Below are 18,360 nucleotides of genomic sequence, written 5' to 3'. Positions count from 1 at the left end.
CTCTCTCTCTCCTCTCTCTCTCTCTGTCTCAAAAATAAATAAATAATGCTCATTAGTAAAGTAAAATAATACAAAAGTATATGAAGCAAAATACGAGTATCTCCTACAATCTCAGTCAAACCCCCTGAGGTGAGCACTCTTAACAGTTTAGTGTATAACCTTCCAGAATTTTTAATGTGTATAAACATACATATAAATATAAATGTATGCACATGTATGTAAGTATACATTTTTGTATACATTATATGTTTATAATATATATAACATAAGTTTATACCTACATTTTAAATTCACAAAACTAAGGTCATTAATACAATGGGTAAAGGCTTGATCTCTGGAACTTGAGTCTGAATCCTTGTTTTGCTTCTAGCTGTGTAACATTGAGTACCTTATTAATTTCTCTCAGTCTCTGTTTTCTTCTTTAGAAAATAAAATGATAAAAGTACTACCTTATACGGTGGTTTGGAAATTAAATGAGTTAATATGTGTGAAGTGCTTAAAACAGCACCTGGCACATACTAAGTGTTCAATAAGTTATTATTTAATATTGTTCTGCAGCTGTAGCTTTTTATATATAACGCTACATTGGAATGGCCATTTTTGTTAACATGGATAAAGTGGACGACATAAAATAGGAACAAAGGACAAGAACAATGAATGGAAAACAGTAACAAATATGGTAGATATTAGTCCAACTATATCAATAATCACTTTAAAAGTTAATGGTCTAACTTTTCCAAAGAAAACATCCAGATGGCTAACAGATACAGGCAAAGATGCTCAACATCACTCATCATCAGGGAAGTATAAATCAAAACCACATTGAGATACCACCTCACACTGGTCAGAGTGACTAAAATTAACTCAGGAAACAACAGGTGCTGGTGAGGTTGTGGAAAAACGGGAACCCTCTTGCACTGTTGGTGAGACTGCAAACTGGTGCAGCCGCTCTGGAAAACAGTGTGGAGGTTCCTCAAAAATTAAATATAGAATTACCCTACAACCTAGCAATAGCACTACTAGGAATTTATCCAAAGGATACAGGAGTGCTGATTCATAGGGGCACATGTACCCCAATGTTTATAGCAGTGCTATCAACAATAGCCAAATTATGAAAAGAGTCCAAATGTCCATTAATGTCCATTGATGAATGGATAAAGAAGATGTAGTGTATATATATATATGTATATATATATATATATATATACATATATACACACTACTGTACTATATATATATATACTACTGTACTATATATATATATACACATATATACTACTCAGCAATGAAAAAGAATGAAATCTTGCCATTTGCAACAAAGTGGATGGAACTGGAGGGTATCATGCTAAGAGAAATAAGTCAGAGAAAGACAGATATCATGTTTTCACTCATATGTGGAATTTGAGAAACTTAACAGAAGACCATGGGGAAAGAGAAGGAAAAAAAAGTAGTTACAAACAGAGAGGGAGGCAAACCATAAGAGACTCTTAAATACAGAGAACAAACTGAGGGTTGAAGGGGCGGGGCGGGGGGGGGAGGAGGAATGGGTGATGGGCATAGAGGAGGTCACTTGTTAGGATGAGCACTGGGGTGTTGTATATAAGTGATAAATCACAGGAATCTATCCCCAAAGCCAAAGGCACACTGTATACACTGTATGTTTGCTAACTTGACAATAAACTATATAAAAAAATAATAAAGTTAATAATCTAAATACACCAATTAAGAGACAGATTGTAAGGTTGTTTCAAAAAATTGTCAAGAGAATGAGAAGACAAGCCACAGACTGGGAGAAGATGTTTGCAAAAGATACATCTGTTATCCAAAATACACAAAGAACTCTGAAAACTCAACAATAACATAAAACAGCCTGATTTAAAAATGGGCCAGAGTCGCCTAGGTGGCTCAGTCAGTTAAGTGTCCAAGTCTTGATTTTGGCTCAGGTCATGGTCTCACAGTTGTAAGATGGAGCCTTGAGTCAGGCTTGATGCTGGGTGTGGAGCCTGCTTAGGGTTCTCTCTCTCCCTCTCCCTCTGCCCTTCCCACCACTCTCACTTGCACATGCGCATTCTCTCTCTCTCTCAAAAAAAGGAGGGGAAGGGCTAAAGGAGTGCCTGGCTAGCTCAGTCGGTAGAGGATGTGACTCTTGATCTCAGGGTTGTGGGTTAAAGCCCCATGTTGGTTGTGGAAATTACTTTTAAAAATAAAGACTTTAGGGGCACCTGGGTGGCTCAGTCGGTTAAGCTTCCGACTTCAGCTTAGGTCATGATCTCATGGTTTGTGAGTTCAAGCCCCAAATTGGGCCCTATACTGACAGCTCAGAGCCTAGAGCCTGCTTCAGATTCTGTGTCTCCCTCTCTCTGTGCTCCTCCTCCACTTGCGCTCTGTCTCTCTCTCTCTCAAAACTAAATAAACGTTAAAGAAAATTTTAATAAATAAACATGAAAATAATTTTTAAATAGAAAGGCCAAAATTCAAAACACTGACAACACCAATGCTGACAACGAAGTAGAGCAGTAGGAATGCTTCTTCACTACTGATGGGAACGCAAAATGCTACAGTCACTTTGGAAGACAGTTTGGCAGTTTCTTACAAAACTAAACATACTCTTACCATATGATCCAACAACCACACCTTTGTTATTTACATAAGTTGAAAAGTAATGTCCACACAAAAGTCTTCATACAGATGTTATAGCAGCTTTATTTATACTTGCCAAAACATGGAAGCAAGCAAGATGTTTTTCCATGGGTAAATGGATAAACTGTGGTACATCCAGACAATTGACTATTATTCAGCACTAAAAAAAATGAGTAAATCAAACCATGAAAAGATATGTGGGAAACTTAAATACATATTACTAAGTGAGGGGCGCCTGGGTGGCTCAAGTCAGTTAAGCGTCCAATTCGTGGTTTCAGCTCAGGTCATGATCTCACGGTTTCATGAGTGAAGCCCCACACGCGGCTCTGTGCTAACAGCACAGAGCCTGCCTGGGATTGTCTCCCTAGCTCTCTGCCCCTCCCCCGCTCGATCTGTCTCTGTCTCTCTCAAAATAAATAAATAAACTTAAAAAAATACATATTACTGAGTGAAAGAAGCCAATATGAAAAGCCAGTACTTGGTTCCAACTATATGACATTCTGGAAAAGACAAAGCTATGGAGACAGTAAAAAGACCAATTGTTGCCAGGGCTTAGGGAGAAGGGAGGCATGAATAGGTGGAACACAGGAATTTAAGGGCAGTGGAACTGTTCTGTATGATACTATATTATGGTGAATACATGTCAGTATACATTTGTCCAAACCAAGTGAATGTACAATACCAACAGTGAAACCTAATGTAAACTATGGACTTTGGGTGATAATGATGCATCAGTGTGGGGTCATCCATTGTAGCAAATGTACCACTCTAGTGCAGGTTGTTGATGGGGAGCTTTGGGGAGGGGGAGGAGTATAGGGAGGCGATAAGGGGCATGTGAGAACTCTATACTTCCCACTCAATTTTACTATGACCCTAAAACTTCTCTTTATTTAAAAAAATTTTTTTTGGGGGCGCCTGGGTGGCGCAGTCGGTTAAGCGTCCGACTTCAGCCAGGTCACGATCTCGCGGTTCGTGAGTTCGAGCCCCGCGTCGGGCTCTGAGCTGATGGCTCGGAGCCTGGAGCCTGTTTCCGATTCTGTGTCTCCCTCTCTCTCTGCCCCTCCCCCGTTCATGCTCTGTCTCTCTCTGTCCCAAAAATAAATAAACGTTGAAAAAAAAAAAATTTAAAAAAAAAAAAAATTTTTTTTAATGTTTATTTATTTTTGAGAGAGAGAGAGAGACAGAGCGTGAGTGGGGGAGGGGAAGAGAGTGGGAGACACAGAATCCAAAGCAGGCTCCAGGCTCTGAGCTGTCAGCCCAGAGCCTGACGCGGGGCTCAAACTCACCAACCGCAAGATCATGACCTGAGCAGAAGTCGGACACTTAACCCACTGAGCCACCCAGGCACCCCTAAAACTTCTCTTTAAAAGTCTATATAAATATATAAATAAACAACTTAAATTTTAAAAAAGACTTCCACCACTGATTGAATATATTGAAATATCACTCTTCCATCCACCCTCTCCCCTTTTTTAGCAAGATTAACGTGGGACAATTTGAAGTTTAGTTGATTCCTTATGCTGAAATACAATTGAAATGCGCCTTTGACACTTTTGTTCTAATTTGTACAATCTATTATCATAGATTTTATTTATAGAAAATAATATTTGTATTATATTTAATTTCTATATAGATGCAATACAATAAAAATCAAGGTGATAGCTCAATATCTACACTGAGGAGCCAAGTAACTGAAGTAAAAAATATTATGTCCAAAAATATTGATGAAATTTTGGAAAATGAAGAAAGATTGAATATCTTCACTGATAAAACCAATGATCTCCAAACAACTGTAAGTGATGTTCACCTGTCTTGATATCCAAACAGTGTCTTACGACTTGAGACAAATGGCCAAAAGGAAATACTGTGAGGAACACCAGGAATACCAGGAATACTGTGAGATAATCCTATGTCACCAAACTATGGCTTTATCAAAAAATTATAGGGGCTCCTGAGTGGTTCAGTTGGTTAAGTGTCCGACTTCAGCTCAGGTCATGATCTCATGGTTTGTGAGTTCGAGCCCCGTGTCAGGCTCTGTGCTGACAGCTTGGAGCCTGGAGCCTGTTTCAGATTCTGTGTCTCCCTCTCTCTCTGCCCCTCCCCTGCTCATGCTCTGTCTCTCTCTGTCTCTCAATAATAAATAAACGTTAACAAAAATTAAAAAAAATTATAAGAATGCAACTAAAGTATTAATTATAAAACAATGAAAATTTAAAACCCATTAAAGTAGGAGGTACTTATTTGCATAACAGATGTATTTCTTACATTAAAAAACACACAGATTAGGGGCGCCTGGGTGGCGCAGTCGGTTAAGCATCCGACTTCAGCCAGGTCACGATCTCGCGGTCTGTGAGTTTGAGCCCCGCATCAGGCTCTGGGCTGATGGCTCAGAGCCTGGAGCCTGTTTCCGATTCTGTGTCTCCCTCTCTCTCTGCCCCTTCCCCGTTCATGCTCTGTCTCTCTCTGTCCCAAAAATAAATAAACGTTGAAAAAAAAAATTTTTAAAAAAAAAAAAAAAAAACACACAGATTAGTCAACAAATAAATTTCAAGGGAAAAAAAAGAGGGAGAACTTACCAAAAAATGGATTTAGAAGGTGTATCATTTCAGTGTGTGGTCTTTATTTGAAATTTGATTCAAACAAACTCTAAACATGAACATTTACAACTTCATGAATAAGTAGATATTTGAATTCTGACTGGATTTTAGATGACAGTAAGAAATATTATTGGTTTTTAGATGTAATAATGGTATTATGGTTATGTTTTTTAAAAGTCACTACTTATTAGAAATACATATTAAAATATTTTGAATGAATTTATGTAATGTCTGAGATCAGCTTCAGAATAGTTCAGGAGTGGGGGAGTAGAATGAGGTATAAATGAAACAAAATTGGCCATAAGTTGATAATTGTTAAAACTAGATGTTGAGTATATAGGGTTTCATTATACCATTCTGTCAATTTTTTTGTGTTCAAAATTTTCTATTAGAAGATAGTTTTGGGTGCGCCTAGGGGGCACAGTCCATTAAGCGTCTGACTCTTAATATCAGCTCAGGTCATGATCTCACAGTTCATGAGTTCGAGCCCCACATCAGGCTCTGCATTGATGGCATGGAGCCTGCTTCTGATTCTGTATCTCCCTCTCTCTCTCTGTCCCTCCCCCATTCGCACTCTCTCCTTCTCAAAAATAAATTAAAAAAAAAAACATTAAAAATTTTTAAAAAGAAATTAGACTATGATTAAAGTCCCTGTGTACCTTTCCCAAACCCATTCCCCTTCCACACCAGAACCACTATCATGAATTTGATGTGAATCATTTGTATGCTTGAGTCCTGATTTGTATCTGTAGGTATATATGTATCTACATTCTTAGTTTGCATTTTTAACTTTATGTTTGTGACTTTATAATGTACATATAATGAACTAAAACATAAGATTTTAGTTCAACATTATGTTTATGAACTGTCTTTATTTGGACACACTTAGCTTTAATTTATCAGTTTAACTTCTGACAGCATATCATTACTATTTAAGTAAACATAGTCAGGGGCGTCTGGGTGGCTCAGTCGAGTAAGCACTGACTCTTGATTTCAGCTCAGGTTCATAATCTCAAGTTCGTGTGTTCAAGCCCCACATCCAGCTCTGCGCTGACAGTGGACAGCCTGCTTGGGATTCTCTCTCTGCCCATCCCCCATTCTCTCTCTCTCTCTCTCTCTCTCTCTCTCTCTCTCTAAATAAAATGTAAAAAACTTAAAAATACATAAACACAGTATACTTATTTTTTCTCCTTTTAATAAACATTAATGTAGATTCTAACTTTATTATGAATTTGAACAACCTATTCATATCTCTTGGTACACTTTTGCAAAACTGTTCTTTTTATTTATTTTGAGAGAGAGAGTGCACATGGGAGGGCCATAGTGTGGAGCCTGATGTGGGGCTCCAGCTCACAAGCTATGAGTCGTGACCTGAGCCAAAACCAAGTGTCAGTCACTCAACTGATTGAGTCACCTCAATCAGGTTCCCCTGCAAAACTGTTTCTAAGACAGTGATCTGTAGAGTTTTTTGGTCATGCATACTTATTTGTAATTTTACAAATTTACAAGTGCATTCTTGAGAATGCATTTAGATATATATCTAAATTATATATTCTTCTATAGTAACACTATATAATATAAAGAATATAGGAAAGTAGTAATTAAAAGAATGGGATGAAGATGAAATAAAATATTAAATAATTTGTTTTTTTAAGAGGATTAAAACTGTTTCTCTCCGATTAAGAAAAATATTAATAAGAATGTTTTTAATAATAGTAATTGTGATTAAAAGTCAGATCTGATTATAATCATTATATTTTTATTTCTAAATATGGCAGATGAAATACTCAAACTAGAAGAGATATATCCTCTTTGCCATGTTTTTGTTGTTTATGTTTGCCTTATTGGTATAATTTTTTTTAAGTTTATTTATTTATTTAAGTAATGAACTCACAACCCCAAGATCAAGAGTTGCACACTCTTCCTACTGAACCAACCAGCACCCCTTTATTGGTAGAATTTTTAAGCCACATGTGTACTTTTTAGTTTAGTTAAAACTAAATGATATTGCCCATAAATTCTCTTCCCCAGATGCATGTAAATTATAGGAATTGCAATACACTACAGGTAAATGGATAAAGGGGTAGGCAGTGGTCAACTCTTTGTCACTAGGGAATTTACACTTTACCCCTAAAAAACCTTAAGCATCCTCATGTATCATTTTACGTACACACTTAGGGAAGGTGTCAGCACCTATCCATATGTTGTACATTAATACATGTTCATTCCCTTCCTATTTTTTTGATTAAAATAAACAAAGAGAAGTTCTAAAATTAATTTCCTGCTTTCCAATGGAGCATCTCATGCAACTCCCTGGGATGCTTGATCTCATTGTAGAACCCTCACTCTGCTATATATAGAAAGAGAAATGAAATTGCTGGATCTTAAAATATGTGCATCTTTAAATTAACTAAATACTTCAAAATTCCTTAAGAAGTGTTGTGCCATTTATACTTCCATCAGTAGTATATGAGAGTTCTGTTGCCCCACATTCTTTCTAATACTTGGGATTATGAGATTATGGTTTTTAACAATCTGTAAGGGAAAGAAGATAACTATTGTCTTAATTTGTGTTTTCCTAACTTTGAATGACATTGAACAATTTTTATGTTTATTAACTATTAGAATTTGTTCTGTGAACTGCCTGTTGATATCCTTTGCCCATTTTGCTAATGTGAATCTTTATCTTTTAAAATAATTTATAGGAGATACATAAAATACTAAAGTATAATAAAGGATAAAAAATGGTATACAATTCTTAGTTGTTGATACTTAGTTGTATAAAGTGTAAATATGTTCTCCCAGTATGTGGCTTGGCTTTCAGCTTTATGTAAAATACCTTTTTTAGGAAAGAAGTCTTTAACTTTCATCTAGACAAATATATCAGTCTTGTCCTTCATGGTTTATGCTTTTCTGGGTCTTGTTTAAGAACTCCTTTGAGGCGCCTGGGTGGTTCAGTGAGTATGCAACTCCTGGTTTGGGCTCAGATCATGATCCCAGGGTCCTGGGATCAAGGCCTGCATTGGGCTTTACACGGAGTGTGGAGCCTGCTTGAGATTCTCTCTCTCCCTCTGCCCCTCTCCCCTGCTAGCGCTCTCTCCCTCCCTCTCTCAAAAAAAAAGAACTCCTTCCTTTCCCAAAGTTATAAAGATATTCTTACATTGTTTCCTAAAAGTTTTAAATTCTGCTTCTTAAACATGGATCTTTAAAACATCTGGAATTTTGTTTTTTGCATAGAGTATGATGTAGGAATCAAGGTTTTATAATTTTCTGTACAAAAAATCAGTTGCCCAAACACCATTTTTTGAATAGCACTCAGCCTTTCCAAATTTGGTTTGTAATGCCAATTATATATATATATTTACATATATATGTATATATGTATATGTATGTACATATATGTATATGTAAATATATATATACTGTATTCTTTTTTCTTTTTATTTAATTTATCTAAGTAATCTCCATACCCAACGTGGAGCTTGAACTCATGACCGCAAGATCAAGAGCCACATGCACTTACGAGTAGGCCAGCCAGGTGCCCCTCCCTATACATATTTAATATCTACTAATCCATTTCTTTATCCTTGGACCAGTACTATACTGTTTTAATTACTGTGGTTTTATAAGAAGTCTTAATATCTTATAGTGAATGGTATTCTACTTTTAGAAAATTGTGTTAGCAAGTCTTGCTTTCTCTTTCAGTGAATTTTAGAATCTACATCTTGAGTTACACACACACATACAGACACACACACAATTTTAGGATGTTAGTTGGAATTACATTAATGTGGGGAGGATTGACATCTTTAAAATATTGTTTTCACATCTCTGAATGTGCTAGGTCTCCATTTTTCTAGGTCTCTTTCTGACTCTGTTTTTTGATTAATAGGAACACAATCAATTTTTGCATACTAATGTTGTATCCTAAATCTTACTGAACTTTCATGGCAATATTATCTATGGATTTCTTTGCATTTTTACATAAAAATTTTATCATATACTAAATAATGACTATATTTTTTTCATCCTTTCCCATATATATTCATTTTTTAATTTTTTTTTTTTGTTTAAGTAACCTCTACACCCAACATGGGGCTCAAACTCACAACCCCAACATCAAGAGTTACATGTTCCACCAAGAGCCAGGCACCCCTCTTTATTTTTGCTTGTCTTACTATGTTATCTAGGAATGCCAGTAAAATATTGACTAGAAATGGTGATATCTGAAATACTCGTTCCCAATTTAAAATGAATATTTCTAATGCTTCCCAATTAAGTATTAAATTTACATTCAGATTTTGATAGATACTTTTTAACAACTTATAAATCTTCCTTTCTATTCTTTATTTGCTAAGAAATTTTATCATGAAAGGGTGTTGAATTGTATCAAATGCTATCTTTACATTAATTGAGATAATGATTTTTCTTCTTAAACCTGTTAATATGATAAATTTCACATTAAATGTTTGTATGTGTTGTAGGATTCACTGCCATAGTTTTACCTTTGTTGCCTCAAAAGACTGACTCTAGCCGTGTATAAAAACTTATACTATATGCTATATGCGGTTGTATTCTTAACTTTTGTCTTGTGTCTGTGGTTGGTTTAATTACCTCATTCTTAGCCTTTTTATTATTTTAATCAAGTTGTTTTTTGTTTTGTTTTGTTTTGTTTTGGTCTTTTCAAAGGACCAGGTTCTGCTTTATTTTCCATTTCAAAACTTGGTTGATTTTGAATCTTTTTGCTTCTAGTCGTTTCCAAGTGCCTGTATCCACATGTAAAGTTCTTTTCTGGACAATATTCTGAAACCCGGTTATTTCTTTGCTCCTGCTCCTTGCCCTCATGCCTCCCTCTCAATTTAAAGACAACTACTTTGAGGCCATTAGGCTTGCCTAGGAAGCATATTGCACCCTTAACCTTGTCTCCACCACAGGGCAGAATCTTTTTTTTTTAATTGAGGTAAAACTCACATAAGGTATAATTAACATTTTTAAAGTATACAATTCAGTGGCATTGAATACATTCACAGTACTGTATATCCAACACCTTACTAGTTTCAAAACATTTTTGTCACCCCAAAAAGAAAACTTATATCCATTAAACAATTATTCCCCACGCCCTGGCAGCCACTAATCTACTTTCTGTCTCTATGGATTTACCTATTCTGGCTATCTCATATAAATAGAATCATACAATCCAGTCTTTTGTGGCTGGCTTCTTTCACTTAGCATGTTTTTCTAGTTCATCCATGTTGTAGCATGTCAGTAATTCATTCCTTTTTGTGGCTGAGTAATATTCCATTTTATGGATACACCCCTATTTGCTTATCTATTAGTCATCATTTGGTGGACATTTGGGTTGTTTCTGCCTTGGCTATTGTGAATAATGCTATTAACATCCATGTACAAATTTTTGTTTGAATACTTGATTTCAATTCCTTTGTGTGTATAAATAGGAATGGAATTGCTACATCATATGGTAATTCTGTGTTTAACTTTTTGAGGAACTTCCAAACTATTTTCCACAGTGGTTGAACCCAGTAATGTAAGAGGGTAGCCACAAGTACCCACCAGTAATGTAAGAGGGTTCAGATTTCTCCGCATCCTCTCCAACACTTGTTATTTTCCATTTTTTTAATTATAGACATCCTACTGGGTATGAACTAGCATCTCACTTTTTTAACTACCATCTCCTTTTGATTTGCATTCCCTCAATGACTAATGATGTTGAGCATCTTTTCGCATGCTTATTGGCCATTTAAAGATCTTTGATGAAAGTCTGTTCAAGTCCTTTTCCCTTTTTTTTTTTTAATAGGTTTGGAGTTTTTCTGTTATTGAGGGAGGACAGAATCTTCTTAATGGGCATTTGTCATTAAAGACCTTTTCAATAGTTCTATTTCTGGACCAAAAAAACATAAGCTTATCTAATGTTTCAGTGTTCCACATTTCTTCACCCTATTCCTTTTTCATTTCTTCTTGCAAACCAGCCAGCTGGTACCTTGATAAATGCAGCCAGTAACAAGAACTCACACCATTACCATTCTGTTTTCCAACATTTTCTTCCAAAGTGAAAGACTCAATAGGCAATTTGTTTGCCTTCCAAGTTGTCACAGGCAATGGTAAAACTATCCAGTGTTTTATTCTGAAGAATATAGGTCTTTATCTTTCCAGCCTCTACTACCAGTTTCTTCACTGCTACCACCTGATGGTTAAGCCAATGCCACATGTTTTAGACTCTTTTAATAACATCTCATCCTACTACCAACTGCAGTATTAGAGAAACACTAACTGTTGAACTAAATAAAGGTTTATTTCTTGGTTGCATAACAATTTAAAACAGGTTTTCCGTGGGCATAATTTCACATGGTAATCCAGGAACCCAAGCTTTTTCCGTTTTGTGACTCTGCCATTGCCTGAGGCCTTAGAGTCTTTCCACTTCAGGTGGCAGTTGGTTAAACATGGAGTGGAAGAAGCATATTTGCTTATAGCCACTTCAGCCCAAAAGTGACACCATCATTTCTACTCACGACCTATTGGTAAGAATTAGTCTTACAGCTTTGCATATGTGCAAGAGGCAGAGAGGGAAACAGCACAGAGTGGGGTGAAGAGCCTGATAAATGTGGTCTGTGATTGGAGAGTCTCTTGCCAGCAATAATTCTACATTATGAGAGGGGAACTAAAGTCTGCAGTGGATATCTGGCTGTGTTTATCACATCTGCACTAAGGAAATTCTAAAGGAGGTATTTTAGGTAGTTGGAAAATTATCTCTGAAGAGAAATCTGACTTTCAGCAAAAAATTAAAGAGCAAAGAAAGTGGTAAAAGTGTAGGTAACATAAAATGAATATTTAGTTCAGTACAAGTGGTGAGAGGTGGTTGGATTCTGTATACATTTTGAAGGTGGAACAAATTGGAGTTGCTGACAGATTGCATGTGTGGTGAGAGGGAGTTAAGGAAGACTCCAAAGTTTTGAGCCTAGTTAGCAGGAAAGATGAAAATTCAATATAGTTCCATGTTCTCCTCATGGAGCCCAGAGATTAGCCTGCTGTGCCTGTGGGCAGTGAAATCCCAAGCCCTGGATGACAGAAGCCAATGTCCTCACCCTCCCAAATCCAGACAAGCTGCACCAGAAGTGCAATTTCTCACTGTTTGCCTAAGTTTCGGCACCAAGCTGTACTCTGACTTTCTTCCCAATTCTGCTATGAATAGCAGAAATGCTATTACTACTCTAGCATTTCTGAGTAGTAATAGTGGCAGGAGGGTTATGGGATTACTTAGTCTACCATACTGCCAGATCTATTAATTTTTTTATTAGATTTTGTCTTTTTTATGGGGTAAGTGGCAACATCTAAATCCCACAAAAAATATGGCAAAAAAAGTAAGAGATTTTATTTCACTTTACTGCCTTACCTTCCAAACAAATCTCACTTTTATGCATACATGATTACATGAAGAAAAAAATGACTTCCTCTTTGAGGACAGTTGGGTAGAAGCAGCTCAATAAAACATATTTGAAGTATTTTACAGTTTTTCTCAGAATATTTTTCACACAGATACCACATAATCATTCTCACAAAAACCTCTATTTTTTGACTTGCAAAATTAGTTACCTCTTTTTTCCCCCTTGATCTTTATATAAAAGACTACTGAATGTCCTTAAGAAGCTGATTTGGGGGCACCTGGGTGCCTCAGTCAGTTAAGCTTCCAACTCCTGTCAACTCAGGTCATGACCTCATGGTTCTTGACATCGAGCCCTCTCTCCCTCTCCACCCCTGTTCTGCTTGTGCTCACACCTGTGCACAAGTGCTCTCTCTCTCAAAATAAATAAGCTTTTTTAAAGGGAAAAAAAAAAGCCCATTTGGCTTTTTAACAAAAAGGCCAGTAAGCTTTCTCTCAGTCTGCCTACAGATAAATATGGGTCATGGATTTTAATTTGACAGATTAAACAGATACATTTATCTTGGCATACACTCAAAATTCCAATAAAATTATAGGTAAAGAAATAATTAGGAATTTTAATGTATAAATTACTAGGACAAAAAACAAAGAAAAGACAACAGGTAAGAGATGGCAACAATTCTGGAAGTTAGAAAACCAATTATGAGTACTTTTTAACCTTTTTAGTAGCAAAAACCTCAAAACCTAAGTTTGTACCAGAAGACATTAAGATGCAAACTGATCCAGGCCATAGAACTTTGGAAAGAATCAGAAACTGGAGATACATGGTACTTATAAAAGTAGACATGCAATAGAAGTCTCAAGAGGAGACTGGGTATAAAGTCTTTAAAAGGAACATGTTACCTGCAGAGCCTCTTCCCTACATTGTAGAGCCACATCACTTCCTCTCCTTACCCCTGACAAAAGGATAATAAGTGTTATTACCTAAAGACAACAGACCAGAGAGGGTCTAAATTCAGAAACCATATGCAGTTGAGGCCAGAGTGACCAGCATATTAAAATCCGATGGATCAAGTGAAAAGTTTTATCCTGAGTATCTGTATCTTTGAATATGGTGACCATTCCCCAACCTTTCTCTGTCTTCAGAGAAATAATAGTAATGCATCCCTGAAACAAGAATGAAAAGCTATGTAAAAGCTTATTCATAGAACAAAAGAGATCTTTTGGAAATTAAAACAATAGTAAAAATTTTAAATTCAGTACAACTATTATAATATAACGTTGAGATATTCTCTCAGAAAGGAGAGCAAAAAGAGAAAGAGGAAAGATAAGACAGCGAATCAGTCTGAGATCCAACATATGAACAACAGGAGTTTCAGACAATTAAGAAATCAAAGGAGAGAAAATTAGAGGCGTACAAGAAAAATTCCTAGAACTAAATAACACGAGTTTCCAGATTGAATGAACAAAACAAGGACCATAGCAGGGCATGTATGTAATATTGAAATTGTAGGACATTAAAAAACGAAGAGAGATTTTAAATGTTTTCAGAGAGAAAATACAAAGACTTGGCAATTAGAATAGCATCACATTTCTCAATAGCAATATACGGGTGCTAAAGAAAAATAGAGGAGTATTCTACGTTAAGCACTGTTGGGAATACAGCAGTGAATGAAACAGACCAAAATCCCTGCCTTCGCGGAGCTTACATTCTCAACACACAATAAATAAGATTTACATAATGTTAGATAAGAGATAAATACCTTAAACATGTTAACTTTTTATGATTATTTTTGAGAGAGACAGAGACAGAGTGCAAATGGGTTAGGGGCAGAGAGGGAGACACAGAATCCAAAGCAGGCTCCAGGCTCTGAACTGTCAGCACAGAGCCAGAGGCTCAAACTCACAAACCATGAGATCATGACCGAGCCAGTCAAGACGCTTAACTGGCTGAGCCACCTAGGCACCCCAAGAGATAAATACTTTAGAGAAAAATAATGTATCGAAGGGAAATAGGGTTTCTGGGATGGAGATGGGGGTAGCGATTTTAAATAGGGTTATAAGGGATAGTGGCATTTAAGTAAAATCATAAAGTGAAGATGAGGAAACTGGGGCTCAAAGAGTTATTAACTTGGTCACAGAGTTAATAAATTTATTTATTAATAAATTCTATTAGTTTATTAAATATTTATTAAATAATAAATATTTATTAAATATATTTATTAAACATTAATTTATTAATATTAATAAAATTACAGCTGAACTCAATGAGGAAGGCACCTGGAATCTTGGTGAATCATTTTATAAAAGCTGTGCAGACTTTGTGAGATTCTCTGGGATTGCTCAAAACCAAGCTAAATCTGTTCTTTTACATAGCTTTATTAGGTATTGAAAGTGTGTCCATTAATCCAGATACAGAAAGAAAACATTAAATTTGTGTTTATTTTTATTTCAGGCCAAAGAGTCCCAAAAAACAAGAAAGATTCTCAGGAGGATATGGTGGAAACACTTCAGAAAGATTATAATCATCACCGTGGTAATTCTCCTCTCAATCATCATCATTCTTTTAAGTACAAATGTAATACCAACCTGACCCTGACCCTTTTTCTCCCCATCCCCAGCAGTTACCAATAAATTGTTGTGTGTAAATAGAGAGTTCTACAATCAACAATTATGAAATAGCATTCTCCAGTGGTAGGAAGACTGAAGGAAGAGGGTTTTGGAAGTTTTTCCTTGTCCTTGTAGTGTGCTTTATTAATTTTCGTACCTCTTCCATTTCTGTAATGCTGCCAGTTTTTTCCCCACTGCTCCAGCTACTTCCCCAGCCTCTCTGCCCTTTGTTAAGATTAAAAGCACAAACCCTGGAATCAGACCACTGAAGTTTAACTCTCCACCCTGCAAGATACCATCAGGTGACTTTGGACAAGTTGTTTAGCCTGTGTCTGTGTTCCCTCATCTGTAAAAGGGAGCTAGTAATAATACCACATAGAATTATGTCTACCACATAGTAAATGCTATTTAAGTGTTAACTATTACTTAACAGGAAAAAAATGATTGCATTTTTGGCATTAAATCCCTAATATTTTCCTTCTTACTCAGAAGAAAAATGACTGTGATCTCATTAATTGCCTTAGAAATAGAAGTCTTGTGGTGCCTGGGTGGCTCAATTCGTTGAGTGTCCAACTCTTGATTTTGCTCAGGTCATAATCCCAGGGTCATGGGATCGAGCCCGACATTGGACTCTGTACTGAGCATGGAACCTGCTTAAGATTCTGTCTCTCCCTCTCTTTGCCCCTCCCTTGCTCTCTCTCTCTAAAATTAAATACAAATAAAAATTAATGACTCTTCACATGAGTACACAGTCCAGAAATAAACATTCACCTCTTCCACAGATTCTTTCATTTGAAATGACTACTCACACCATTGTTTTATACTAGACATTTCCTTGGGTAAAGATTTTAAAATTAGGAAGCTGTATCTCCAATAAACCTGGAGATTTCCTGTCCGTTTTACCACCCTAATAGCTTTCCCCCTACATTTCACTCAATAACCTCAAATCACTAAGATATCTAATAACCAAAACATCCAGCTTCACTTTGCAGTTGGTAACAAGGTATCATGAGTTGTTTCTTAAATGGGAACTTGAGGTCTAAAGTCAGTTTTAAAAATCACTTAGTGATCCATGGGGAAGAGTAAAAACATGGGTTCCTATCTGGTAGATAGCTCATTTTAATTCTAATGATCAAGTATCAGCACTTTAAATAGACACCAAGCTTGTTATTCCTCCAGCACAGTATCACCTTTCCATGCACAAAGTATTTTTTAAAGGATTTTAAATGTTAGAAACTTTAGAGTTTCTGTAATTTATGTCAGGAAAAAATAGGTGTTATATTGAATATGTACTCTGATATAATGCACTAAGTCCTTTGGAGGAGGAATGTCTCATTAATTTTACAATGACATAAAGAAGTAAAAACTATTTTTAACGTTTATTTATTTTTGAGACAGAGAGAGACAGAGCATGAACGGGGGAGGGTCAGAGAGAGGGAGACACAGAATCTGAAACAGGCTCCAGGCTCTGAGCTGTCAGCACAGAGCCCGACGCGGGGCTCGAACTCACGGACCACAAGATCATGACCTGAGCCGAAGTCGGCCGCCTAACCGACTGAGCCACCCAGGCGCCCCTATTAAGTATAATGTAAGGCACATAGAAAAGTGCTGTGTAAATATTTGCTCATATTATATTTATTTTGCAGATCAGAAAATAGCCAAGTTCAATGACATGTTCAAGGTCACACACCTAGAAAGCTGAGATTTTATGAATTCAAGTCCTGGCTGTTGTATATATGAAATCTGTATCTTTAACTCAGAGTATATTATCTGACCCCTCAATTGTGGTCCAGATTAAGACACATGGAGTATTTTTGCTTTTTGTAGGTTGGTAGGTTGTTGGGGCCGGGGGGGGGGGGAGACAGAAATTTAAAGAGAAGCATTGTGAGAATTGCCATGTATATTGCTATTATTTTTAAAGCCTATATGTGTTTCCCTTACATTTCTGTAATATATTTATAAAACAATGTATTTGTTTCCTGATTGCCAGTGAATACTAACATATGTATTGCTAGAAGACATGAACCTAAAGATCACTTAATCTACCCCCTCCCCAATTTTACATATCAGGATGCCAAGACCCAGGAGCCTAAAAATGAAGAGCATGTTGTAACAAGCTTCTCTCCACTTGCAGCACAAATAAGACACAAGCTATCACTCTGGTTCCAGGCTATTAAGTCCCACATAATGCTGGTTTTCCCAGTCTTAGAACTGTCTTAGAGCTTAAGAGTTAGGAAGAAAAGCACTTGTTTAGTAAGGAGTGTTTATCTGCTATTTATGCTACATCTGTCAGAAAATACCTGAGTAGATAGAAACAAATATTAAGGCAATCTTAGACTTTTCATTGATTTATGCATCCAAACATTGTTGAGCTCCCACTCTGCACCAAAATAGTTCTAAAACATTACGATTTTATTGTAAGTTACCACATCAATAGAGATAACTGATGTTTGAGAAATTAGTGGCTATACACAGAAGTGTAAGAAATGGACCTAATCCTAGGGGCGCCTGGGTGGCGCAGTCGGTTAAGCGTCCGACTTCAGCCAGGTCACTATCTCACGGTCCGTGAGTTCGAGCCCCGCGTCGGGCTCTGGGCTGATGGCTCAGAGCCTGGAGCCTGTTTCCGATCTTGTCTCCCTCTCTCTCTGCCCCTCCCCTGTTCATGCTCTGTCTCTCTCTGTCCCAAAAATAAATAAACGTTGAAAAAAAAAAAATTAAAAAAAAAAAAAAAAAAAGAAATGGACCTAATCCCAATGGAAGCTAACATTCCAGTTGAGGCAGCAAGACTGAAAAAAATCATAAGCACATTTAAAACAACGCCTATTTAAGTGGCACATTGTGCAGCAGAGAATAAATTCAAGAAAGATAATGATCAACACCAGCTCCAGTCACTGATGGAGATTTTGTGGGTTGTAAGTGGGGCTGGTAATTGGATCTTACTAGAAATTGAATTTATCTTGGGGTGCCTGGGTGGCTCAGTCGGTTAAACCATATCTAACTCTTGATCTCAGCTCAGGCCTTAATCTCTGGGTTGTGAGTTCAAGTTTGGATTCCATGCTGGGCATGAAGCCTACTTAAAAAGGGAAAAAAAAAAAGAATTTATCTCAATAGGTCAAG

At 36.6% G+C, this 18,360-nt stretch overlaps 1 protein-coding gene across 6 annotated transcripts in view; it reads left to right on the top strand.

The window, feature by feature from the left end:
* LOC125164628 (vesicle-associated membrane protein 8-like) overlaps positions 1–17,149 on the top strand; it is a 49,801-nt gene extending 32,652 nt beyond the window's left edge. For 4 of the 6 annotated variants that reach the window (XM_047857467.1, XM_047857462.1, XM_047857463.1 and 1 more), the window contains 2 exons: positions 4,274–4,432; positions 15,089–15,887. In XM_047857467.1, coding sequence (XP_047713423.1) covers positions 4,274–4,432; positions 15,089–15,226 — 297 coding nt within the window. In that variant the 3' untranslated portion in view covers positions 15,227–15,887. Of the gene's footprint in view, positions 1–4,273; positions 4,433–15,088; positions 15,888–16,889 lie in introns of those variants that run through there. The other 2 variants (XM_047857465.1, XM_047857464.1) reach the window with 2 other exon arrangements.
* Positions 17,150–18,360: the final 1,211 nt, after the last annotated feature.

The sequence above is a fragment of the Prionailurus viverrinus genome, chromosome B1 (genome assembly GCF_022837055.1).
Source record: "Prionailurus viverrinus isolate Anna chromosome B1, UM_Priviv_1.0, whole genome shotgun sequence".
Lineage (NCBI taxonomy): Eukaryota > Metazoa > Chordata > Mammalia > Carnivora > Felidae > Prionailurus > Prionailurus viverrinus.
Note: the sequence above shows the minus strand (reverse complement) of the source record. Positions and strands in the feature narration are given on the sequence as shown.